The sequence below is a fragment of the Stegostoma tigrinum genome, chromosome 22 (assembly GCF_030684315.1).
Source record: "Stegostoma tigrinum isolate sSteTig4 chromosome 22, sSteTig4.hap1, whole genome shotgun sequence".
NCBI lineage: Eukaryota > Metazoa > Chordata > Chondrichthyes > Orectolobiformes > Stegostomatidae > Stegostoma > Stegostoma tigrinum.
Genome location: NC_081375.1, coordinates 45,272,800 through 45,300,072, shown reverse-complemented (window position 1 = coordinate 45,300,072; position 27,273 = coordinate 45,272,800). Strand labels below are relative to the sequence as shown.

The window sequence follows — 27,273 nt, the reverse complement described above, 5'->3', positions numbered from 1 at the left end:
GGCCAAGGAAGGTGTGTTTGTAATGCAGCTAACAGGCTGTGTATCAACCTGTAAATCCTTCCAACATACAGCAATGGCAGGCAGTAAGAGCGGGTGATTCTACTAGTCAGTTATAGAGCCAGAGAGATATTCGGAACAGAAACAGACCCTTCGGTCCAACTTGTCCATGCTAACCAGATACTAAGTGAATCTAGACCCATTTGCCCATATCCCTCCAAATCCTTCCGATATATATACACCCTTCCAGATGCCTTTTTAATGTCGCAATTGTGCCAGCCTCCACCACTTCCCCTGGCAGCTCATTCCATACATGTACCACATCCTCTGTGTGAAGAAGTTGCCCCTTAAATCCCTTTTAAATCTTTTCCCTCTCACCTTAAACCTGTGCCCTCTAGTTTTGGACTCCCCTGCCCTGGGAAAAAGACCTTGTCTATTTACCCTATAAGGTTTAGAAAAAGTTTATAAAGGTTTAGAGTTACCTCTATAAGGTTTAGAAAACCCCAGCCTCTGACACTCCAGGGAAAATAGCCCCAGTCTGTTCAGCCTCTCCTGATAGGTCAAACCCTCCAACCCTGGCGACATCTTTGTAAATCTTTTCTAAACCGTTTCAAGTTTTGCAACAACCTTCCTGTAGCAGGGAGACCAGAATTGCACACAGTATTCCAATAGTAGCCTAACCAATGTCCTGTTGAGCTGCAACATAACCTTCCAACTCATATACTCAATACACTTACCAATAAAGGCAAGCAGATCAAATGGCTTCCTCACTATCCTCATGTGATGGAAAGGAAGTTCGAGTCTCTACTATCAGTAGCATTCATAGCTCCAGATCTCATGTAAAAATACATATTACTACAGGAACCCAAATTCCCTTATCATAATGAATATCCAACTGTCAACACCGCAATATGGGGGAGAAAGCTGCAACAACTATTCGTGTTGCCTGATGCTAAACAACAGAGTTACTGTCATATACATATAATAACAGAATGCGGGTCCTCACATCAATCAAGGATAATATGATCTAATCAGGATATTCATAAACTTCAAGTTAAAATTATTTATTCACATTCAATCTAGAGTCACATATAGACCAGACCAGGTAAGGATAACAGACTAAAGGACATTAGTGAACCAGATGGATTTTTATGACAATTAACAATGAGTATATGGTCGTAATGAGGCCAGCTCTTTATTCCAGACTTTTTACTCAATTCAAATTTCACCATCTGCCAAAGCTGTGATTCAAACCCATGTCCCTAAAATATTATTAGTCTGTGATCCTGAGCTAGTCTAGTGACATTACCTTCATGACACTACCTCCCCCTGGAAACTTGTATGTCTTAGAGTTAAATGATATTAATCTCCACAACATAATACAAATCAAAAGCAAACACCAGCTACTTGGGGGTGTATTATTCAATATTATAGATGGAGGTCGACAACAAAAAAAATGACTTTCCTCAGAAAGTACTCAGTATTTGACTGTGACTTGAGGCTTGACTCTCCCTTCTCTGTCACTGGCAGGAGAATACATTTTCCATGTTTCTCTAAACCTGAACTGCCAAATCCCCAAGCACAAAATGTGGCCTTCGAACAAAACGTTATGAAGATCCCTGCACTGCAAGACATGAGTCATCATTCTGTATGAACTTCTGGAAACTACACCATGAACATAAACTGGGAAAATATGGCATTTTAATGTTAGTTCACAGACAAAAGATGTTTTAAACATGTTCCACATCTTAGTGATGCACTGGAAAGTGATATCAGCATGAGCAGCAAAGCTTTTGTTTGCTCTCTGGTCTATATTTTTGATCAATGCGTGCTGCCACCTTTTCTGAAACATTTACCTATTTCATCCACAACAGCGACCATTTTCTCCAGTTCCTCAGGACAGATGTCTGGACAGTGTGTGAACCCAAAATAAATTAAAACCCACTGTCCAAGGTAGTCTTTGTTCGTCTTGAGCTGTCCCGTATGATCGATGAGTGTAAAGGGTCCTCCAAGTGCTGCCTTTCCAATACTGCGAGTTCGTTCCTTTTCAAGCACTAAACAATAGCCAAGTTTAAAATGTAATTACACCATTTCAGTCAAACACACACTCTGTATATCCCACAGCTCTAAATGCATTTTCAGAGAGCAATCTCTCGTGTCACATCTTTATTATAGATCCCAAAACAATGTACCTTAGGGGTATGTTAGGAATAAACACACATAGTAGAAAATAAAACATTGGCATATTATATGATCTTCAGTCCACATTAACAATCCTGTTCATCTTTTGTCAAGTATGTTTTGCACAAAACAAATATAACAAGTGCCAAAACACATTGGAATGAACAATCGCACATATAGGACATTAGACACCCAAAAACTGACAGCAAACACGATGTAGCTTTCAGACTAATGGGCCACAACATTGCCATGGATAGAATTTCTAGAGACTGAAGTCATCAAATGGAAGCCAGGACAAAGAGATTCCCAACCCAGTACCACTCTCCTTGGAAATGAATGAGAAACATTCAGTTTCAGTGCATACTTGAGATCAGGTGTCTTTCTGTTCTTTCAATCCCAGTAGGCAGTGGAGTTGCTACACCTCAGTGGTAAATACTGAAATAGCCAGGTTATAATTCGGACTGAAGATAGCCCGTGCTCCCATACCAGGACATCACTGAACCTATCCACTGTGCCAAATTATCACACTTCTCATCTGACATTCAGTACTGAATGAACAGTGATTTCCTCCTACTAAATATTGGCAAAATCAAAGCCATTGCTTTCAGTTCCCCATCACAAACGCCTTTTCCTAGCCATTGAACTCTTTCCTTCTCCCTGGCAACAGCCTCAGGCTGAATGAGATTGTTATGGTAATGTCAGTGTCACAAATGATTAGACCATCAGCAACCAAACACGCTTTCTCACTATGGCCAAGAGTAACTACTTCCTTCTCCATAACACAGCCCAATTCAGACCCTACTTCAGCTCATCTGCTGCCGATGTCCTCGTGCATGCTCTTGTTCGTACTGGACTTGATTATTTCAATACTTTCCAGACCAGCCTGATCTTTTCCACCATTTAGAAACCTAAGCCCAACCAAATTCTAAACTAAAAGCAAATATCGTGGATGCCAGAAATTTGAAAGTGCTGGGAAAAGTGGTTGTGGCTGAGAAATAAACAACACCAACTTCATAGATAGTAGGAACTGCTGATGCTGGAGAATCTGAGATAACAGGGTGTAGAGCTGGATGAATGCAGCTGGCCCAGCAGCAGAGAAGCAGGCAAGCTGACGTTTCGGGTCTGGATCCTTCTTCGGAAAAATTCTTTTCTGAAGAAGGGTCCAGACCTGAAACGTCAGCTTTCCTGCTCCACTAGTGCTGCTTGGCCTGTTGTGTCCATCCAGCTCTACACCTTGTTAACACCAACTTCATGTTGTACTACTCAACAAGAGTCATATTTGACTTGGAGTGCTGACTCTGCTTTTTGTTCATGTGACGTGGGCATTGTTGCTTAGGCCAGCACTTACTGTCCATCCCTAATTGCCCTGTTGAAGGGGCTGGTGAGCTGCCTTCTTGAACTGTTGCAGTTCTTTGGATGTAGGAACATCCATAGCGCTATTAGGAAGGCAGTTCCAGAATTCTGACTCAGCGACACTGAAGGAACAACAAAATATTTCCACGTGAAGGTGGTGATCGGCTTGGAGGAGAACTCGTAGGTGGTGGTGCTCCCACCTATTTGCTGCCCTTGTCCTTCTAAATGGTGTATATCAAGGTTGAAAAGTGCAGCCAAAGGAGACTCGGTGAATTGCTGAATTGAATCCTGTAGATAATACACACTGCAGCTACTGTGTGAAAGTGGTAGCCAGCATACTAATTAAGTGAGCTGCTTTGTCCTGCATGAATCAAACTTCTTGAGTACTGTTGGAGCTGCACTCACTGAGGCAAGTGGGGATTATTCGGTCATACTCCTGATTTTTGCCTCATAGATGGTGAACAGGCTTTAGGGAGTCAGGAGGTGAGTTACCTTAAGATACCTGGTCTCTGATGTGCTCTTGTACTGTATTTATGTGGCTAGTTCAGTTCAGTTTCTTGTCAAGGGTAACCATTAGGACATTGACAGGGGAGGAATCGGTGGTGGTAAATGTTAAACTTCAAGGGGCCATGATTAAATTCTCTCTTGTTGGAAATGCACATTGCCTGGCATTTATGTTATTGTTTCCCATGGACAGTTCAAGCCTGGATATTGTCCAATCTTGTTGCAATGGACATAGAGTGCTTTGCTATCTCAATAGTTATAATGGTGAACATTGCACAATCATCAGCAAACATACCCATTTCTAACTTTATGATGGAGAGTAGAACTAGATGAAGCAGCTGGTCGGGCCCAAGACACTTCCTTGAGGAACTCCTGCAGAGGTGCCCTGGAGCCGAGATGGTTGATCTCCCAAAATCACAACCATCTTCCTATGTGCCAGGTATGATTCCAACCAACAGAGAGCTTTTCCCCTTAAGTCCCTCTGATTTCAGTTTTGCATGGGCTCCTTGATGTTACATTAATTCAAATGCAGATTTGATGTCAAGAACAGTCACTCATCTCACATCTTCAATTCTGTTGTTTTTTTCGTCCATGTTTGGACCAAGGCTGTAATAAGGGCCAGAGATGAGTGGCCCTAGCAGAAATCAAATTGAACTCCAATGAGTAGGTTATTGCATTATCAGTGCTGCTTGACTGCACTGTCGACGACACTTTCCATCACTTTGCTGGCGATCAAGACTGAATGGGCTAGGATGGATTAGTCCGCTTTTTGTGCACAGGACCAACCTGGGCAATTTGCCACATTGCCTGCTAGATGTGTTTGGCTGCATTGAAAGAGGCTAGCTGGGGCAGGGCAAGTTCAAGAGCACAAGCCTTCAGTACTATTGCAGAAATATGCTCAGGGTCCATCCTGTTTGCAACATCCATTGCCTCTAACTTTCACATGGAATGAATCAGATTGGCTGAACTCTGACATTTATGATGCTGCGGACCTCCAGAGGAGGCCAAGATGGATCATCCATTCAGCACTTCTGGATGAAGATGGATGGCAATGATTCAGCCTTGTCTTTTGCACTGATGTGCTGGGCTCTCCCAACAACAATGAAAGGGATGTTTGTGGAGCCTCCACCTTCAACGTGTAGCTTAATTATCTTCTACCATTCATGGTTGGATGTGGCAGCCATAGATCTGATCTATTGATTGTGCGACTGTTCAACCCTGTCTATTGCATGCTTCCTCTGCTATCTGGCAATGCAAGGCATGTTGTCTTGTAATTGCATCAGGGTGACATCTTGCTTTTATGTATGCCTGGTGCCCCTGCTGCTGGTATGCCCTCTGTACTCTTCATTGAACCAGGATTGCTCCCCTGGCTTAGTTGTAATGGTAGAGGAGGGCATACGCCAGGCCATGAGGTTACATGTGTGGTCCTGCTGCTGATGGCCTATAGCACTTTGTGGATGCTCAATTTTGAATTGTTGGGTCTGTTCAAAACATGGCCCAATTAGTTCACTGGCAATGCCACGATGGAAGGTAGCCTCAATGAGAAGATGGGACTTTGTCTCCTTAAACACTATGCAGCAGTTACTCCTACAGTTACTGTCATGGATAGATGCATCCACAACAGGTAGATTGGTGAGGACAAGATTGAATATGTTTCTCTCTCTTGTAGGTTCCCCAAGCACCTACCACAGACCCAGATTAGTAACTATGTCCTTTAGGTCTTGATCGATCAGTAGCAGTGCTGCCAAACCACTCTTGATGGCAGGCACTGAAGACACCAATCCAGTGTGTACCCGTGTGGCTGTCAGCAACCTCAGAGTTCTCTCCAAGTGGTATTCAACATGGAGAATACAGATTCATCAGCCAAGGGGAGGTTATGCAGAAAGCAGCATTTTATTATTTGCCTGCATATGGCCTGATGCCATAAGTCTTCACAGAATCCACAGTCAATGTACAGAACTGCCAGGGGAACTCTTTCCCATTGCATATCAGTGAGATAGGACATACACAGAGATGGTGATATCTGGAACAATGTGTGTAAGACATGATTCCATGAATATGACTATCTCATGCCTCTGACTAGCTTGGTTAGTCTGAGACAACTCTTGCAATTTTGGCAGAAGCCCGCAAATGTTGATAAGGAGGACCTTTCAGATGCGACAGATTCCCATTGATGTGACCAGTGCCTGGGTTGATGATGGGTGATCCATTCAGCTTCATTTCTTTGATTAGACTTTGTAGCAGCTATGAGCCCATTTCAGATAACAGTTAAGAATCAGCCACATTTCAATGGGTTTGACACCACATGTTGGCCAGACCAGGTAAAGATGGTCAATTTCCTCCTCTAAAAGACATTAGTGAACTGGATAGGGCATTACTACAATCAATAGTTTTTTTTAAAAATTGAATTCAAATGCCATCATCAGCTTTTGTGGGATATGAACGGATATCCCCAAAACATTAACCTGGGATTCTAAATGGGATAAGCACCAATCCACTACCTCTACAGATGCTATCAGATCTGCTCAACTTGTCCAGCATGTTGTGTTTTTACCTCAACCAAACTCTGCTGGTCACATCCTAACACACACTAGATCCCATTCACCAATAATCCTGTGCTTGCTTATCTCTATTGGCTTGTCCATAAACAATGCTTTTATTTTACGGTTTTCGTCTTTTTCAAATCACTCCACACTAACTTTTCTTATTTGGGTAACTGTATCCAGATACCCACAAAACTCATTAGGACCTTTCTCTGTGTCACCTTTTGGTTATCTACCCAAACAGCTCTTATGATTCGGTATCATATATCATTTGGTAATACTTCTCACAACCAATGTTCCTCCTACGGTCCCAAAGGTACAATGCTCTGGGAGAAATAAAAGGCTGATTTTCCAAGGTGCTATGGTCAAATTCTACCCTCCTCCACCATCTACCCAATTTTTCCAAATCGGGGAAACCCACAAAACAGTCTCCATCATCAATCAAATGGTTCACTAGGCATTAAGAGAGTGAAAGCTGGACCTCCATTCTTTCAGGAACAGGAAGTCCTGCCTCAGAGCTACCAATCAAACAAAGGCTGATGGCTGTACTGAAATGGATGCTCACCTTTGGTAATGCACTTCAGACTTGTGCAGGCATTCAGCACTGGAAGGGATGGGAGGCAGTTTGGGGGTTGTGGTGAGGCAGCTGTGGTTTGGGAGGCTGGGCCAAGGTGTGCATGTGCGCGTATGTCTGTGTGCGTGTGCATGCGGGGAGGCTGTAAACTGTGGAGCTCACCCCTACCCCTGTCTGCCATCAACCCATGCAGAGAATTCCATTGAGCTTAGGGAATGTCATGGGCTGCCTTCTCCATCAGTTATGATCCTGAAGTAAGCATTAATTTAATGCTAGAGTGGCTCAATTGACAAGCGGGCAGCAGGCAGGACATCCACTAGATTTGAAGTGCCCTCACACCACCCCTGCCACCACCTTCAAACCCACCAAAAGGGGAATGTGAAACCAGCCCAGCATGTATCCAAAGCTGTGCAAATAAATTTAAAGGGACCACACACTGAAAAAAGAGGACAGGATGTAATAATTCAACTCAAATGGAACATTGCTTGGGACCAATATGTTGAAGAAACTATATAAATGCAAGTTGTTGTTGTTGAAAATGATCAAGGGTCATTTAAAGTTGCACATTAATGTGTGAATACAACTTCCATTCTTCTATGTCACTGGGATACCCTAACTGAATCAGAATTAACCACCTCCTCCTAACGGTTAGGATTCTATTAGCTCTCAAGAACAAACAACAATAAGTCTTTTTACCTAACAGAAGAATAATAGAGGAAAAATACTGAAACTTCTAGAAATTAAAATAGAAACAGGAGATGAGGTGTATACGCTCAACACATTTGATAGTGTCAGTATCAGGGAAACAGAGTTAGTTTCAAGCCAATGACCTGTCAGCAGAACAGAGGAAAGCCCGACAACATGAATTGTTAAAACAATTTCTCTCTTCCATGTTGTAGCCAACCTACTGAACACTGCAAGCTATTTATGTTTTTATTAAAGTGACTGTTTTTTTAATGGTGAAGGACCTGCATTTATGTGGCACCTTTCACAGCCAAAAGACATCACCAAACACTTTGCAGCCAATAAAGTATTTTTGAAGGGTAGCCTTTGTAGTAATGCAGACATCCAGCCTACTTTATTCTAATACATCAGGTATAAAGTTTAGAATTCAAATTACCAATTTTAGTAATTTCTGCATCAGCTGATAACGTAATAATATTTATTCAATTATTCATTTTACTTAACGATATAATATTCACCCTGGACCTCCATTGTTTCTAGTTTTTCAATGTTTTGAAGGAGCTCTGATCTATCCTTTGCAGATCTAAAGTGATAAAAGGAGGTCATAACCCAAACTTACTTTCTTCTTTTTCTTTCTTAAAGTATTTCATGACAGCCAACAGCACTCCTCCGACAGTAAAAGTGATTGCTAGAGACTTCCACGTTACAGGCTACTAAGAGAGAGAAAATGTGTCTCAGATAAAACAGAATATTAAACAAAATGATGGCCACAGATTTTAGCATAGCTTAGGAAATAAAATATATATATGAATGTTTTCCTCAGCCTTCTGCATACAGGATGTTCTGATCTATTTCTGTTCAACTGGGATGTAACTTTGTGAGGCAGAAAGTTATTAAATGAGCCCCCCCACACCTTCAGAGCAACCATCCACCAACACCCAATAAATTCCATGAAAAAGAACAGTCCTTTCAATTAACCAACTTTATTTGATTAAAAAGAAATTTTCAAAGGTTCACATTTATTTTGTACCTTTCACCATCTTAAAATTTCCCAAAGCACTTTACAGACAATGAAGTGGATTTTTAAAATACGTTCAACATTGTAACATAGGAAATGACAGAATTCCCTTCAATGTTGAAGCAGGCCGTTTAGCCCATTCAGTCCACATTGATCCTCCAAACAGCATCCCACTTAGACCATTCCTATCCCAGTAACTCTGCACTTCATATGTCTACGCCACATTGCTCATAGTGTCCAGGGATATGCAAGCTACGCAGCATGGCCAATCCAGCTAAGCTGCACATCTTTGGACCATGGGAGGAAACCCACGCAGATACACGGAGAAAGTGCAAACTCCACATAGGCAGTGCCCCAAGGGTGGAATCCAACATTCATCCCTGGTGTTGTGAAGCAAGAGTGCTAATCACTCACCCACCCTGCTGCCCCGGTGCAGGAACTAATTTGCACACAGTAAGATGCAAAAATAGCATGGTCATAGTGGCCAGTTAATTGCATTTAATGATGCTTATTGACCAATATATATTGGCCAGGGTGCAATGATAACTTCCCTGCTCTTCTTCATAATAGTGCCGTGGGATCTTACATCCACCTTAATGAATACTTCAGGCATCAGTTTCACATCTTATTCAATGGGAGCATCTCCAACAATGCAGCACTCTCACAGTGATGCAATAGAGAATCATACCCTGAAATCTTGAGTACAGAGCAAGACTTGATCAATTTAAGTATTTGATACAGTTATATATTTATACAAAAGAATGCCCAATCTTTACAAAACAAATCAAGTTAAATGGCTGAGTGAAATATAGTGAAAAGATGGGCATGGAAAGTTACATGATTGTTGGAGAATCTGGCTCTGCAGGTGAAGGTTCACGAAAATCCACCCCATCTATTTGGGAGGGAGCGGTCAATCATCATGCCTCTTTTATTCATCAACATCAACCACAGCCTCACTTACCCCACTCTTTCTCGTTCCACTACTTGATTTCTTTTCAGATGGGGATGGAGGCATTGTGCTGAAGCAGTGCACATTGTGCATGGAGAATTTTGTAGACTTCCATATCGGACTAAGATCTTTACTGAACTGTACAAACATAAAAAACAAAACTTGCAATTACCGAGCAGCTTGCACATATGCTACACATTCTAAAACAGGTTACAATCAGTGAATTATGTTTAACGTGGAGCAAATAATGTTTTGTATCCAAACACATAATGGAAGCATGCAGGTACAGCAAAGCAATCAGGAAAGTAAATGACACATTGATCTTTATACCAAAGGGACTGAAGTACACGTACAGTACCTCAAAATCCACCTAAGTTTGCTGATTTTGTGCTTTCCTGGATCTTGGACATTGAATCTCTACTGTACCTAAAACTAATAAAGGCCATGAAACTAATAATGAACCTATATATAGTAAAGGCACCTGAATATAATAAAGACCCTGAAGCAGATACTCACAGATACTGGCATCCAGGTTAACGCAAGACTAAATGTTTCTGTCAATAGTCACTCGGGCCAGGGACCTGACCTTACACAAAGGTTAAGCTGCAAATGAAGCAGCCGTCCCGAGTACACAATTGTCCAGCTCGGGTAGCGCTGCAGGTGCCCAGTAGTGGCCCTGAGACTGGTGGAACTACATTAGGTTCTCCAGCGGTCACATGTTTCTCTTGCCCCATTGGCATCTACTCACCCACATGTCCCTGGTGGAGAAGAACCCAGGGAAACCTGAGAATGAGATTCCCTCTGAAAGAATGCAAGAAAGATTCTGCTCCACAACAGGAACAAAATGTGGAAACTCATCTTTCTACAAAGGGAGAGACAATCTGCCTGAGTGAAGGAAGTAGGAACGAGAATACCTGAATCAAGGGATAATCAATAAGATGGAGTTGGAACGATCCTGACACTAGTCAAGTGCGCTATTTCAAAAATGTCTATTAGTCACACAACTCCAGTTTTTGGACTGCAGATTTGAGGGCCTGCATCTGTACATATATAAGGGAGTCTTGCTATGATTGAACAGGGTTTTTGGCATTAACACTAGCGAAACATTGTGGAAGTTTTGGTTTCTACATTTAAGGAAGGCAGTGGACACAGGAGGGCAAAAGGGTCACTCGATTGGTTCCTAGGATTACAGCATTGCTTGATGATGACAGGTTGAGTAATTTGGGCCTTCGGGGAACAAAAGGGGAACAAAAGGTGAACTCTTTGGAAGATACTAAATTCTGAAGAGATTGTGGACTGGGAAGGTGTTTCTCCTGCCTGTAGAATCTAAAATGCTGGATCACAGTCTCAGGTCTAAGGTTCAATTATTTAAACGCAAATACATAAAAAGCTGCTCTGCCATTCACCATGATCACAGCTGATCTTCGCTTCCTTTTCTCCACTTTTCCACCTGCTCCTGATATCCCTCAACTTCCTGACAGACCAAAGATCTATCTATCCCAGTCTCAAATGTAGTCAATGGTGCAGCATCCACAACTTTGGGCTGCAGAAGATTCACAACATTGCACGTGAAGAAATTTCTCCAGATCTCTGTCCAAATGATCAGTCCATTATCCTGAAACTGTGTTGCCTTGGCACCATAAAAGCCTGGATTGTTAACTGAATTCAAACTCCACCATATGCCATGGTGGGATTTGAACGCATCACCCGAGATCATTAGTCTGGGCCTCAAGATTACTAGTCGTGTGAAATAACCACTACACCACTGTCTGCCCCTAAAATACAGAATCCCCACAATGCAGAATCAGGCCATTCAGCCCATTGATTCCTTACTGACCATCCAACGAGTATCTCACTCTGAACCAGCCCCGCACCCGATCACCCTGCATATCCCATGGCTAAACCATCTAGACTGTGCATCCCTGGACAGAGTGGTGAATTTAGTCAGTCCACCGAGCCTGCACACTTTTGAACTATAGGAGGTAAGTGGAACACCTAGAGGAAACAAACGCAGACATGATGAGAATGTGCAAACTTCACATAGACAGTTGTCCGAGTGTGGAACTGAACCCAGGTCCCTCACAATTGAGAGACTGCAGTGCGAATATGCCATCATGGCACCTCATTGTAACGTTTAGTCAAGATATCTTTGAAATGATGCAATTAATAAATACTTAACTTTATTATTAAAGATTAAATATAACACAAGTGACGCTGTTTACCTGTGGAATTAAAGTTTGCACTAATAAAGATTCAGAAGAATAATTTTTTTAAAAAATTTTGCTTATTTTTATAAATCAACCTGTTCAAGAGATGTTATTATACACCTCTGAAGCAGGTGGAATTTGAACCTGGGCCTCCTGCTCCACGCTGGGCATGCTACCACTGCGCCAACTTGTGATAATTGCACAACACTTGGAATATATTTGATTATGGATTAGATTATTTCTGCTTCAATTCTCTACTCAGTAACACCTTTGCATCATTTGTAATTACATTACTGATCTAGGATGGAGAGATCAATTGACATGACTCTTGTGGGCTGCAAGTCTGGTAAGGGACAAATCCACATAAATATCCCTAAACATTTTGATCGATAGTCAAGAACTTTCTTTAAAAAGAAACCACCCTGGTAAATGCTCAAGTTGCTCAGAAGCCACCAAACACACCCTAAACATCATTTCACACCACATTGGAACATAGAACATAGAACTATGCAGCACAGTACAGGCCCTTCGGCTCACGAAGGCCCATGGCCCTAACCTCCACCCCAACTTGATACTACCATCCGTATGCCTATCTAATAGCCACTTATATGTCCCTAATGAGGCTGATTCCACTACCTTCTCCAGCAATGCATTCCATGCCTCTTCAAAGAATTCAATAAGGTTTGTGAGGCATGATCTACCCCTCACAAATCCATACTGACTTATCATGAATCAAACAGTGCCTATCCAAGTGATCATAAATCCTGTTTCTCAGAGCCCCTTCCAATAATTTTCCCACCGCTTAACTAAGACTAACTGACCTGTAATTTCCTGGGTTATCCCTATTCCCTTTTTTGAACAAGGGAATGACATTTGCCACTCTCCAGTCTTCTGGCACTATACCCGTGGATAGTGATGACAAAAAGATCATCACCAAAGGCCCTGTGATCGCTTCCCACAGAATCCTTGGATAAATCCTATCTATCTTCAAGTTCCTCCAAAGTCCTAGTATATCTTCCTTACTAACATCGAACTCCTCTAGCCTACTAGCCCTGTTTAACACTGTCCTCCCCTACAACTACGTCCCTTTCAGTTGTGAATACCAAAGAAAAGTATTCATTAAAGGACCTCTCCTATCTCTTTAGGCTCTGTGCACAAATGCCCGTTATAATCCTGTTCGGCTGTACCCTTTCTCTGGTGCAATTTTCAACACTTTGCCAATTAAGGCTAATCACGGCCCAAAATTAATTCTCAGGGCAATCATCAGCCAAGTTTGAAATGGTGCAGCAGCAGACTCGTGACTAGCTTGAAGGAGAGGTGATTTGTTAATGCTCCAGTCTTTGAATGATCTCTCTGGGACTTCCAGGGGAGAAACATATACATATACACACACACACACAGACACTAATGGATCAATTAATACATTATTCACTTAAGTGCCCCAATGAGGCCCAATAATCAATTCCCAGACAGGAATGCTTTCCCTATTCTTGTGTCTGGTATTTGTTACATACACAATGGGATCGACCCATGTACCATCTGCAACTAACATACTTTCATACTTAATAGAGATAACAAAGTGTGGAGCTAGATGAATACAGCAGGCCAAGCAGCATCTCAGGAGCACAAAAGCTGACATTTCGGGCCTAGACCCTTCATCAGAGAGGGGGATGGGGAGAGGGAACTGGAATAAATAGGGAGAGAGGGGGAGGCGGACTGAAGATGGACAGAAAACAAGATAGGTAGAGAGGAGAGTATGGGTGGGGAGGTAGGGAGGGGATAGGTCAGTCCAGGGAAGATGGACAGGTCAAGGAGGTGGGATGAGGTGGTAGGTAGGAAATGGAGTCACGTTTGGACATTGAGCAGTTTTCCGCCGCCTTTGCCTCCACACTTATTTCTTTAACTGGGAGCCTAACCCTCCCTCCACTGACCCCTTCATTCGCCTCCAACACAAGTCCTTCTCCTGGACACCACCCCCAGGCCTCCTACCCTCCCTTGACCTCTTCATCTCCAACTGCCGTCGAGACATCAGCCGCCTCAACCTCTCCACCCCTCTCACCCACTCCAACCTCTCCCCTGCAGAACAGGCAGCTCTCCGCTCCCTCCACTCCAACCCCAACCTCACCATCAAATCCGCAGACAAGGGTGGCGCAGTGGTAGTATGGCGCACTGACCTCTACATTGCTGAGGCCAAACGCCAACTCTCCAACACCTCCTCCTACCACCCCCTTGATCATGACCCCACCCCCGAGCACCAAACCATCATCTCCAACACCATCCACGACCTTATCACCTCAGGGGACCTCCCACCCACAGCCTCCAACCTCATTGTTCCCCAACCCCGCACGGCCCGTTTCTATCTCCTTCCCAAAATTCACAAACCTGCCTGCCCTGGTCGACCCATTGTCTCAGCCTGTTCCTGCCCCACCGAACTCATCTCCACCTATCTGGACTCCATTTTCTCCCCTTTGGTCCAGGAATTCCCCACCTACGTCCGTGACATCACCCACACCCTCCACCTCCTCCAGGACTTCCAATTCCCTGGCCCCCAACACCTCATTTTCACCATGGACGTCCAGTCCCTGTACACCTGTATTCCTCATGCAGATGGCCTCAAGGCGTTCCACTTCTTCCTGTCCCGCAGGCCCGACCAGTCCCCCTCCACCGACACCCTCATCCGCCTAGCCAAACTCGTCCTTACCCTCAACAACTTCTCTTTCGATTCCTCCCACTTCCTACAGACTAAGGGGATGGCCATGGGTACTGGCATGGGCCCAAGCTATGCCTGCCTCTTTGGAGGTTACGTGGAACAGTCCCTCTTCCGCACCTACACAGGCCCCAAACCCCTCCTCTTCCTCTGTTACATTGATGACTGTATCGGCGCTGCCTCTTGCTCCCCAGAGGAGCTCGAACAGTTCATACACTTTACCAACACCTTCCACCCCAACCTCAAGTTCACCTGGGCCATCTCCAACACATCCCTCACCTTCCTGGACCTCTCAGTCTCCATCTCAGGTAACCAGCTAGAAAGTGACGTCCATTTCAAGCTCACTGACTCCCACAGCTACCTAGAATACACCTCCTCCCACCCACCCTCCTGCAAACATTCCATCCCCCATTCCCAATTCCTCCGCCTCCGCTGCATCTGCTCCCAGGATGAGGCATTCCACTCCTGCACATCCCAGATGTCCACGTTCTTCCAGGACTGCAACTTTCCCCCCGCAGTGGTCGAGAATGCCCTTGACCGCATCTCCCGCAAACCATCCCTCACACCCCGCCCCCGCCACAACCGCCCCCAGAGGATCCCCCTCGTTCTCACAAACCACCCCTCCAACCTCCGGATACAACGTATCATCCGTCGACACTTCTGCCATCTACAATCCGACCCCACCACCCAAGCCATTTTTCCATCCCCACCCTTGTCTGCCTTCCGGAGAGACCACTCTCTCCACGACTCCCTTGTCTGCTCCACACTGCCCTCCAACCCCACCACACCCTGCACCTTCCCCTGCAACCGCAGGAAGTGCTACACTTGCCCCCACACCTCCTCCCTCACCCCCATCCCAGGCCCCAAGATGACCTTCCATATCAAGCAGATGTTCACCTGCACATCTGCCAATGTGGTATATTGTATCCATTGCACCCGGTGTGGCTTCCTCTACGTCGGGGTAACCAAGCGGAGGCTTGGGGACCGCTTTGCAGAACACCTCCGCTCAGTTCGCAACAAACAACTGCACCTCCCAGTCGCAAACCATTTTAACTCCCCCTCCCATTCTTTAGATGACATGTCCATCATGGGCCTCCTGCAGTGCCACAATGATGCCACCCGAAGGTTGCAGGAACAGCAACTCATATTCCGCTTGGGAACCCTGCAGCCCAATGGTATCAATGTGGACTTCACCAGCTGAAAAATCTCCCCTTCCCCCACCGCATCCCGAAACCATCCAGCATCCAGGTCATCCAGCTTCACACTTTGTTATCTTGGGTTCTGCAGTTCCCATTATCACTGATACTTTTCATACTTTCTCTCTCTGACCCTGAAGCCCCTCTCACCTACTTATTAACCCTGAAGCCCCGTCCCCGCCATTCGCTGACACTGAACACCCCCCCCCCCACCTTATTCATTGATATAGAAATCCCCCCTCCCCCCTCGTTTACTGACCCTGAAGTCCTCTCCTTCTCATTTGTTGATACAGGACCCCCGCCCCTCGCTCGCCGACCCTGAAGCCCCTCTGCCCCCGACTACACCTTGTTGAGGGTTGAGTGACCGCTGACCTCTAACTCACCGCCGGGTTTGCTGCCGCCAATTTCCGGAGACTGGGCTGCTGCCTGGAGCCGAAGCAGAAAGGGGTATCACGGAAAGCCTTGCGGTTCCAGACCCTGGAGAGAGCCCGGCCCCGTCTGCAGAGCTGCGCCATCAGCGCCATGGTGCAGGCTACACAAGCTTTAGTTCAATCCACACCCGGAAAGAGAGTGAGAGCCTCCTCCCACCGACAACACTGCAACAACATCCTCTCTGGAAAAAGGCAGCACTTCCTGCAGAGTAACAGAGCACTACGTAAATATTTGAATGAAAACATCGTGCAAAGTTTTGATGCTAGAAAGGTAGGAGAATGACATGATGCTCCTTAGAGAGCTGGGGCAAAGACGAAGGGCTGATTGGCCTCCTGCACCATTGTACTTATGTGATTTTGTAGGATGTGCCTGCACAAATTGGATACATAAGGAATATTTTGGGGGGAGAAAAAAAACTTATGAAACTAATCAAGTACATTGTTAGAAGAAAAGTATTCAAACATTATAATCACTTACCAGGTCACTTCATTTTATTGTCCACGTTACAACTTCAGTGAACATTCAGAAATTGAAACGAAACACTTACACTCCAAGTTTAAGGTACATTTGGGGTTCAAAATGATGGGACGGTCCAGGGACTAACTATAGAAAGACGGTTCTCATCATAGAAGGATCGAGTGCCTAGAAGTCAACAGTTTAAGATTATTGGCGAACTATCCAAAGACAAGCAGAGCACAAACTTTCCTTTATCTAGTGAGTAACAGGATCTCTAACGAACACAATGTTCGAGAAACACAGCAGGCCAGGCAACATCTGTGGAGAGAGAAACAAAGTTACTGTTCCCAGTCTGGTACGACTAGTTTCAAAAAAGTTTTTCCAGCATCCGCAGTGTTTTTCCTGTATTTCAGGATCTATAATACATTCCCTGAGAGTGTGGTGCGGGCAGGTTTAATCACGGTTTTTAAAGGAGGACTGGACCTTCAGGGAACTATGGGAATAAGCAGGATAGTTGCAGTCAGTGAATGGCCCCTTGCAGAAACAGTAATAGATACGACAGGCAGAATGGTCACCTGTGCTGTAATAGTGTTATGATTCCTTAAAATGTTTGTGATAAAATTGCTACAACGGCAAAATGCAAACCCCGAGTAAACAAGCTCATGTTGCTATTTACTGTATACACACTTGTCTTACTGCATATGTTCAAAGTTCAAATGATCACATTGCAAAAGGTGCATTTATTGCAATCAACATTATTTCCACGACTTCTCAGTTTTAGATCAAGTCTTTATACAGCAAATCTCTTCCAAGTTCTTCTCCCCTCCTAAAATAACTAAAAGACCTACTTGAATAAATCAACTGTATTGAGTTTGTGACACAATCTTAAAAGCGAAATAATCATCACGGTCAATCCAAAATGTAGAAACATTTGATAAAATGAGTTTCTCCATTTGCTCCCAATCCTGGGATTGGACTGGGAACATCTGGAAAACTTTTTTTTTGTTTTCTAAAGTTGCCAATATTTTTTCAGTGAAGGAGCAAATTACTGCAGATTTTGGAATCTATACTGAAAACAACCAATGCTGGAGATCACCATAGGTCAGGCAGCATCCATGAGGAGAGAACAAGCTTAACGTTTTGAGCCTGATGACTTTTCATCATAGCTGATGTGTGGAGGGAACAACATTTATGCTACAGTGGGGGGGGGTGGAATTGGTTGGAGTGTAGGGACAAGAGATATTGATAGTTCATATGAAATGACTGGAATGTGAGAATGGCAGAACAATGGCGTGTCTAACTGCCAAACTGGGAAGGACAGGCAGTCCCACTGGGGTGGAGGAGACAGAACATGGTGGCAAAGAATGTAACAAGCTAAAGGAAAGGAATGGGAGTTGGTTCACTATTTGAAAATGTTGAACTCAATATTAAGTCCAGAAGATTGTAAAGTGAAACCTGGAGGACTACAGTTAAAATGGACAAAACACCTGGTTAAATACAAGGAAGACTACTGAACGTTGAGGTTTTGTGAGAAATGCTCCGGTACTTGGCCCTAATCCAGGCTGCCTTTTAGGAATAATAAGGTGTGGAGCTGGATGAACACAGCAGGCCAAGCAACATCAGAGGAGCAGGAACGCTGACGTTTCCGGGCCTAAGAGTCTAGACCCGAAACATCAGCTTTCCTGCTGCTCTGATACTGCTTGGCCTACTGTGTTCATCCAGCTGTACACCTTGTTATCTCAGATAATCTGCAGTTCCTACTATCCCTGCCTTTTAGGAATGATGTGCAGACACAGGGAGACAGTCAAGCCCAGGACAGCCTGAAAGACCCTGCACAAATCCAGCTGCTGGTCATTTCCGGGCGAAAGTATCACAGTCTCAGAAATGTCGACGTCACGGCGGACACAAAACTTCCGGGTGTCAACAGGGGGAGGATCCAAAGACGACAGGCAGGAGGCTGGAAGAAGGCTAATACCGGATACGTTGATGGCTCCTTTCCTCCGGGTGCTGCCTGGCTTCTGCTGTTGTCCCAGCCTCCTATTTGCCTACCTTGGATTCCAGCATCTGCCGGAACATGAGGGGGCGGAGCGAGACGGGGAGGTGGACGGGGCGGGGCTCGGAGGGGCGGGTCGAAGGTGATGCGCCGTGTGTTGGTGGGGAGGGATAATGGGAGGTGACGTGACGTTGGGGGGCGGGGCGTGGGGTGTACGGCCTGGGGGTGGGCCTAGCGGTTACCGGTCTTCTCCGATAGTGAGGCCGCGGCAGATGCAGCCTGAGGCCTATTTTGGGATATAGGCTCCTGGGCGTCCATCCATTCATCCTTCTGGGGTAAGGAGCTCAGACTGGATTAATGATATCAGCTTGTTTTCCTAATGGGGACTCAGCATGGTTACAGTATACATGGAGGCTATCCGCCCCATTGTCTCTGGGCTTGCCCTCTGAGATAGTAAATGCCATATCCCACTTTTTCCAGTAGCTGTGCGTATTCTATTTTTTGTTGTAGTCCAATGTCCTGTTCCCGCCTTCACGACGCTCTCGGGCTATTTCAGATCCTAGCCAATTCATGAGTGAAAATGTTTCTCCTTAATTGCTGCTTTTACTAGTTGCTTTAAAATCTGTACCTTTGAATTCTCAAACCTTCTACCAGAGAAAGTGTGTTTCTCCCTGTTTACTGTATCTGCTCCCTTCTGTCAAATCTCTCAGTTATCACTGCTGTGTGAAAGATTTAACGATTAGATAGCGGATATTGAGTCCTAACTCTCTTATTTGGGTGTATGCTGAATCATTAACAGTGTTGTGGAGCAGAGTTGGTCATCTGACTGACCTGTTTGAGCTCCTTTTTTTTGTGTTCTTGAAACTTGGTTTAGGATAGGAGTATTGAGCTTTGGTATTTTTTTACATGAGCTGAAATTTAGAGAGGATGAAGGACAGAAGGAGAAACTGCAATAATTCAATTTAGAAGCAAAGATAGTACAAGTGAAATTATTGAATAGTTAATCAACCTCTGGTAACTCTAGTTTTGACCGTGTGGGGTTAACTGTCCCTGAACACAGGAGCAGGAATAGGCCCATTCAGTTTATTAAACCTGGTCCACAATCCAAAACAATCATGGCCAATTGAACACTTCAGTGCCAGTTACCCACATTATCCCCATACTTGTGCCAATGGTAATCCAGAAAGCTACCAAAAGCTCCTTTCAGTGTACTCAAAGACTGAACTACTGCAGTACTCTGTGTGGAGCATTTCAAAAGATTCACAACTTTGTGAATTTAAAAAATAATCATATCTTTGCAGTCCTGAATTGTGTCCAACTTAATTTTAAATTGTACACCCTGATTATACACTTTGCAACCAGGAGAAACCTCTTTCTTGTATCTACCCTTCTATCCCTGTGCGTATTCTGTAAATTTTCAATGAGTTGACCTCTTACTCTTCAAACTTTCAGAGAATACAGGTCCAGATTTTCCAATCTCTCTCCATAAGACAGTCCCACCATCGAGGGAACAAGTCTGAAGAACCTTTGTTGCGCACTCCTACACAATTGAAACAAGCCTTCATTAACCTGGACTTCAATCCTCTTGTGAAAAAGGGTAACATTCCATTAGCCTTCCTGATGACATGCTGCACCTGTATGTTAGTCATCAGTGACACGTCAACAAGGAAATCCAAGTCCTTTGCGTATATACACTTCTCATTATTTAAGAAATACTCTGCATATCTATTCCTCCTACCAAAGTGGACACACTCACATTTTTCCAGATTATATTCCATTTGCCTTGTTCCTCCCCACTTAAAGTCTGTCCAAATCTGCTGAAGCTGTTTTACAGCCTCCTCACTGCATTCCTGTTCGGCTCCAGGACACCAGAGAAACTCAATGCCATAGAATGGGGTGAGGCTGATAATGACAAATGCTTTTATAGATCAAAACGGATAGACCCGGGGAGATAGTGGGTTTCTATTTTACAAACTGTGCTTTTTAGACATATGTCAAACGTCCTGTTTTTGTCCAGTTGTCAGCATTACTGTCTTGTGGGCAGCATTCACGTCAGATTTGAATCAATCATTAGCAGAAATTGCTGGAAAAGCTCAGCAGGTCTATCAGCATCCATAGACAGAAATCTGAGTTAAGGTTTTGGGTCCAGTGACCCGTCTTCAGATCTGAAACCTTATTCTGATTTCTCTTCATAGATACTGCCAGACCAGCTTGCAGGAAATTTCTGCTTCTGTTTCTTATTTCTGGCATCCACAGTTCTTTTTACATTAGATTAATGTTGTCTGATTGGCTGCCTCAAGATCATCAAATCAACACAAAGCTGTGTTCTATAATCTGTGTACTCCATATTTGCCTCAGTCATTAATCATCTTATTAGGTGACTGTTTTTACTTCCTTTCTTTTGTTTTTAAGATGGTGGGCATGTGGAAGTGAAATATTTAAAAGGATGCAGACTGAAACAGCAGGACTCAACCTATGCTTTACTTTTGGAGTCATAGCAGACATTCAGTATGCTGACGCAGAGAATGGCTTTAACTATTCAAGGACGAGAGAACGTTATTATAGGAACAGCCTCCGCTTGCTGCGCAGTGCTATTAAAGAATGGAATGGAGAAGTGATCACTCCCAGGTTTATTCTGCAGCTTGGCGACATCATTGATGGATGCAATTCACAGCTAAAGTCCTCAGATCATGCACTTCAAGTGGTTGTAAATGAATTTGCAAAGTCTCTGTCTCCTGTTCACCATATCTGGGGAAACCATGAATTTTATAATTTTAGCAGGGAGCAACTACTTAACTCAGCTCTCAATAGCAAACACTTGAGAATTGGTAAACTCTGTGACAACGAAGACAACGGCATTAAATCTGACTTGGACTCTGATGATCCTGAGTCATTTTACGGCTACCATTTTAGTCCATTTCCGAAATTCCGTTTCATATTAACTGACACGTATGATCTCAGTGTTCTGGGAAGGAAAAAGGATAGCAAGAAACATCACTATTCACTGCAGAAACTGAAATCAAACAACAAAAATGAAAATCTTAATAGCCCCATTGGTAAACAGTAATTTTTCTGCATGCTTGTCGTGCAATTTTGGTTTTGCTTCATGTGCACTTCCTGTTGGTGTTTCCATTTTGATAAAGGCCCATGGCCAGCTTTAAAATGGAACGATCTGTGTAAAATAGAATGAATTGTGTAAAACAGAACAGTGTATAAAATGCCTGTGAAAAAGCTGTTGTAGTTGTAATTATAAACTTACCCTCTTGAAGGTGCTGCATGACAGTATCAGATGGAGAACGTAATTAGGCTGTCACTAGCAAGTTCCCATTCTAATTTGGACGGAGGGCTTTACAATGGATAATTTAAAATTAAATGTAAGTAATGCAGTAATGATGCCAACCCCATTTTTACTGGCCTCAAAACTCTCATTTTTGAATATGCTGCACATATTCATTGACACTGCGCCCTCCCCAGCACTCTAACTTGTATTCGGCATCAGTTTGTTTTTGGAAAATACTTGTATGTTGCATTTGCTGTGCTAATCGGTGGTGAGTACCTTTTTTTCAGAGTTCAGTTATTAGTTTTGTTTTTGTGAGATTGCAAGCCTCAAAAATAGCAAAAGACATAAAAATTGCTCAAAGTTGAACGATAAACAATGAATGCAAGTTGAAAATGTATTCGTTCCATCTATTTGATAGGACTCGATGGACTGAATTCACGCTTTCTGGCATTCAATGGAGGTTTCAGTCAAGAACAGCTGGAATGGCTAAACAAGATACTCACTTTCTCTGATAATAACCAGGAAAAGGTTGCAGTCATTGGTAAGTAATGTCATCCTTGACGAATTAGGTATAGTTTCAGTGACAAAATGCTGGTGAAACTCACTAGGTCTGGCACCATCTGTGGGTAGAAGACAGAGTTAACATTTCAAGTCTGGTGGCTGGTCCTCACGTACCACCCCACCAATCTCCGGATCCAATGCATCATCCTCCGACAGTTCTGCCATCTGCAATCCAACCCCACCAGCAAAGACATTTTTCCCTCCCCACCCTTGTCTGCTTTCTGGAGGGACCACTCTCTCCGTGACTCCCTTGTCCTCTCCACACTCCCCTCCCACTCCAACACACCCAGCACTTTGCCCTGCAACTGCAAGAAGTGCTACACCTGCCCCCACACCACCTCCCTCACCCCCATCCCAGGCCCCAAGAAGACTTTACACATCAGGTAGATGTTCATTTGCACATCTGCTAATGTGGTATACTGCATCCGCTGTACCTGTTGTGGCCTCCTGTACGTTGGGGAAACCAACCAGAGGCTTGGGGACCGCTTTGCAGAACACCTACGCTCTGTTCACAGCAAACAGCTGCACCTCTCTGTCACAAACGATTTCAACTCGTCCCCCCACACCCCCATTCCTCAGATAACATGCCCATCCTGGGCCTTCTGCAGTGCCACCACCATGCAACCCAAAGATTGCAGGAACAGCAACTCATACTTTGCTTGGGAACCCTGCAACCCAATGGTATCAATGTGGATATCTCAAGCTTCAAAATCTCCTCTTGCCCCAATCGGATCCCTAAACCCGCCCAGCTCGTCCCCGCCTCCCTAACCTGTTCATCCTCTCCCCTATCCCCTCCTCCCACCTCAAGCCGCACCCCCATTTCCTATCTACTAAATTCATCCTGCCCCCGAACCTGTCCGTCCTCCCTGGACTGACCTATCTCCTCCCTACCTCCCCACCGACACTTGCCTTTACTGGCTCTATCCCCACCTCTTTGACTTGTCTGCCTCCTCTCCATCTATCTTCTCCTCTATCCATCTTCGATCCACCTCTTTCCCCCCCCCCACCCCCATTTATTCAGAACCCCCTTCCACTCCCCCATTTCTGACCAAGGGTCTAGGCCCGAAACGTCAGCTTTTATGCTCCTAAGATGCTGCTTGGCCTACTGTGTTCATCCAGCTCTACACCTTGTTATCTCAGATTCTCTAGCATCGGCAGTTGTTTATTTTATTGTATGTTTGAAGTGACTAGATTTATCATGCATTTGTTCTGATCGTAATCTTGGTTTAAATAAATCACATCTGTCCTCTTGGAATAGAAATGGTGTGTGAATACCGAAAAAAAGAGAATTAATGAATCTGAAAGGTAGTTTTTAAAAACCAAACTTGTCTTAGGATGTTATTGTATGGCAGATACGATCTTTGGTGGTGTCATGAGCAGGTGATAGGTGCAAGTTTCCTGCCTTGTTTTGCAATCCTTGTTTTCTGTGTTCAGAAGTCAGATCATCTACTTTATTTCTATCATATTGCCACTTTGACGATTTTTGGAAACATTTCCACTTGGACAGCATCGATATAACAGCATGCTAGAAATGTCCTTCCAACACAAACTTTGAAGTTTTATGTGAATTTTGTTCTGGTACTTCAGTTTTATTCCTCTGACGTTTCTGTAATCTTGTAAAATAAAAAGCCATGCTCTTGAATTTTATTTTAATACTCTGATTATTGTTGAAACCATGTGACCACTGATTTGTAAGTACAACGTAAATTGTGTCAACCACTTGTATAACCTGTGTCTGTCTCACGGGTTATGCGTAACGCTCACTGAGATTTCTACTTGGGTTTACTTGAAAACTGTAGATACTGGCAATGTATATGTGGTTCAAGCGCAGCAGGCCTTGACCGTGAGGATATAAACTTGTAGGTAGTGTGCACTGTTTTTCTGTTTTGAGACAAATACTTTATCTCGTATATTTTCTGAATATTTGTAAGCACAGTAGGAAATACATAGAGGCAGCACGGTGGCTCAGTGGTTACCATTGCTGCCTCACAGCACCAGGAAGCCATGTTCGATTCCACCCTCAAGCGATTGTCTGTGTGGAGTTTACACATTCCTCCTGTGTCTGCCTGGGTTTCCTCTGGGTGCTCTCGTTTCTCCCCACAGGCCAAGGATCTGCAGGTGAGGCGGATTGGCCATCCTGCCCAGGGATGTGCAGGCTAGAAGGATTGGCCATGGTAAATGCAGAGTCACAGGAATAGGGTAGGGAGGGTAGTTCTGGGTGGATGCTCTTCAGAGGATTGGTGTGGAACCAATGGGCTGAATGGCCTGCTTCCACACTGTAAGGATTCAATGAATTTATAATACTTTCTTCTGTTCCATTCTTGTACATCTTACAGCTCACCATCACCTTCTCAAGGGCAACCAGGTACAGGCAATGAATGCTGGTCTGCCAGCGACACCCATGTCCCCACAAGTGAAACAAAAATTATCTGAGAAGACGTTGAAGTATTTCTTATCACAGAAATGTACAATCATGTGCACTGAGCCTTGACTTGTATTGATACGTATATTGATACCTGTTCACATCCTCAGGATACTCCTAAAGGACTTGACAACCAAAGGATTTTTTTTAATAGTACAAGTTTGCACAAGCAGCAAGTGATTAGATGATCTGCTGTGGTGTTGCTAATTGCAACTTTAGTCCTGCTGTGTGGTTCCCTTATCAAGGATAATTAGGGATGGGCAATGAATTTGACTTAGCCTGCGAAACCTGTAGCCATGACCAATTTTTTTCTAAAAAAACTCTAAGATTAAGTAATTATGTCCATTGGTAAACATAAGACTTTATAGTTTTAGATGTCAGGGCTATCCGTGATGCTCTGACTTGAGCAAGCATGCTAGCAACAGAGCGAGCTGGCACAAAATATGTATGTAAAGATGTCAAATGAAAGGACTGTACAAGACAAATTACAGGTCCTCTAACCAGGATATGTAGCTATGTTTAGAGTCAAACCTTGAATGAAAACAATAATTCCTTACCCAATCAGTGCTTTATTTCAGCATATAATCTAAATTGACACTGACTTTTTGTGGAAGTGCTGTACCATTGTAATTACCATCTTCAGTGTAATATCATCTAAAGGTTATGTGTTCTGGTTGGCAACTCAGATGGGTAAAGAGGTCGTTAGCTGCTCGTTTCAGCAGCAAGTTGAATAAAAGAACAACAGTTTGCAACTTCCAGGCCAACATTCCTTTCTCAATTGGCACTGCAATAGAGCAGATTAACTGGTAAAATCTGAACCAAATCAAGTTCACTGCTGCTAGCAAAGGCAACTGAACTTCTTTGGTCACCCTTACATAAATAACATTGTAAATGTATTGTGAAATTTCCTGTTCTGGATTTTCAGCAAATTTGCCATTCATTATTTTTTCCTCTCTTGTTCATGTTACCTGCCATTCATCCTGTAGACCAGTTGCACAAAATGTCTTGGCATCAATGCAAAGAAACTACAGCTTCACATTGATGGGTGATGTCCTGGTATTACCGCTAGGCAGTTAATCCAGAGATCCTGTTAATATTCTGGGGACTCGGGTTCAAATCCTGCCATGGTAGATGGTAGAATTTGAATTTAATAAAAATGTGGAAGTAAGAGTCTAATGATCGGAAAACTGCCAGTGTTACCTGGTCTATTCTACATGTGACTCCAGACCCACAGCAATGTGGTTGACTCATTACTGCCCTCTGGGTAATTAGAGATGGGCAATAAATTCTGACCTGGCCAGTGACGACATCATCCCGTGACTGACTTAAAAAAGACCTATAATGTTCAGGCATGAAATTGCACATATTAAGGTGCTTTTTAGTTTTAGCAGTCAATATGTTAGGATCTGTATTGAATGACTTTAGCTTCATTTTAAGATTTTCTACCTTCGGAGAGCTTCTACTAATTTTCTATGAGTATCAAAATTAAACTAGGATTTGCATGACATACCTGAGAAGCAGAGACATAGAGTTTTTAAGTTACTCTTGTTTGGACAGTAATGCATTGTCCTGCATAAATGTGCTGCAAACTCTCTATTGTTTTATTGGTCTCAATGTCTTGTACAGCTGCATTGGTTTTTTTTTTAACCAGTTATTTTTGACTGACTGACGAAAGTACTGGATGAAGTGTATATTTTTGACCAGGATTGAGCAACTCTGTTGAAAAGCATGAAAACATGTATCTAAAAGGAAGTGGAGTAAAGCTTAATGCAATTGTAAGCTGTTTTCTTTATGCAGGTCATCTTCCTGTCCACCCAGCCTCAACAAGTCCAATGTGCATTGCCTGGAACTATGATGAAATCCTTTCAGTGTTGCACGCACACACTAGCGTAGTGTGTTTTATCGCAGGCCATGATCACGATGGTGGTTACTACTTGGATGATCACGGAATTCACCATCTTACCTTGGAAGGAGTGATTGAAACACCACCGGAAAGCCATGCATTTGGTACCATTCACGTGTACGAAGACAGAATGATCTTAAAGGGAAGGGGCAGGATTCCTCAGAGAGTTCTACACTTTGAGAATCATAAGTGAATGAACCTGTGTTATAATCTTGAGACATACAGACCTTAATCACATGATGCTATGTATTTTCCAGCTAAATGTTGCAATGGATTTCTCCACTTTAATAAACAAGCTGAAGTGGCAGAGCAA

At 43.7% G+C, this 27,273-nt stretch overlaps 2 protein-coding genes across 4 annotated transcripts in view; one reads left to right on the top strand and one right to left on the bottom strand.

Moving 5' to 3' along the window:
- LOC125463623 (protein SCO1 homolog, mitochondrial-like) overlaps nt 1–18,472 on the bottom strand; it is a 25,801-nt gene extending 7,329 nt beyond the window's left edge. Inside the window, exons 1-5 of one of the 2 annotated variants that reach the window (XM_048555140.2) lie at nt 16,823–18,472; nt 16,297–16,546; nt 9,816–9,941; nt 8,456–8,546; nt 1,854–2,051 (exon numbers count right to left, since the gene is read on the bottom strand). In XM_048555140.2, the coding sequence (XP_048411097.1) occupies nt 1,854–2,051; nt 8,456–8,546; nt 9,816–9,941; nt 16,297–16,437 (556 nt within the window). In that variant the 5' untranslated portion in view covers nt 16,438–16,546; nt 16,823–18,472. Of the gene's footprint in view, nt 1–1,853; nt 2,052–8,455; nt 8,547–9,815; nt 9,942–16,296 lie in introns of both variants that reach the window. The other variant, XM_048555138.2, reaches the window with a different exon arrangement.
- On the top strand, nt 16,342–27,273 carry LOC125463461 (manganese-dependent ADP-ribose/CDP-alcohol diphosphatase). 2 transcript variants are annotated; one of them, XM_048554717.2, is made up of 4 exons: nt 16,342–16,615; nt 21,207–21,850; nt 22,493–22,615; nt 26,855–27,273. In XM_048554717.2, exons 1-4 carry the CDS (start codon nt 16,581–16,583, stop codon nt 27,151–27,153), a joined length of 1,101 nt encoding a protein of 366 aa, XP_048410674.2. In that variant the 5' UTR covers nt 16,342–16,580; the 3' UTR covers nt 27,154–27,273. The 2 variants fall into 2 exon arrangements, with proteins under 2 accessions (XP_048410674.2, XP_059509792.1); XM_059653809.1 differs by lacking the exon at nt 16,342–16,615 and adding an exon at nt 19,008–19,129.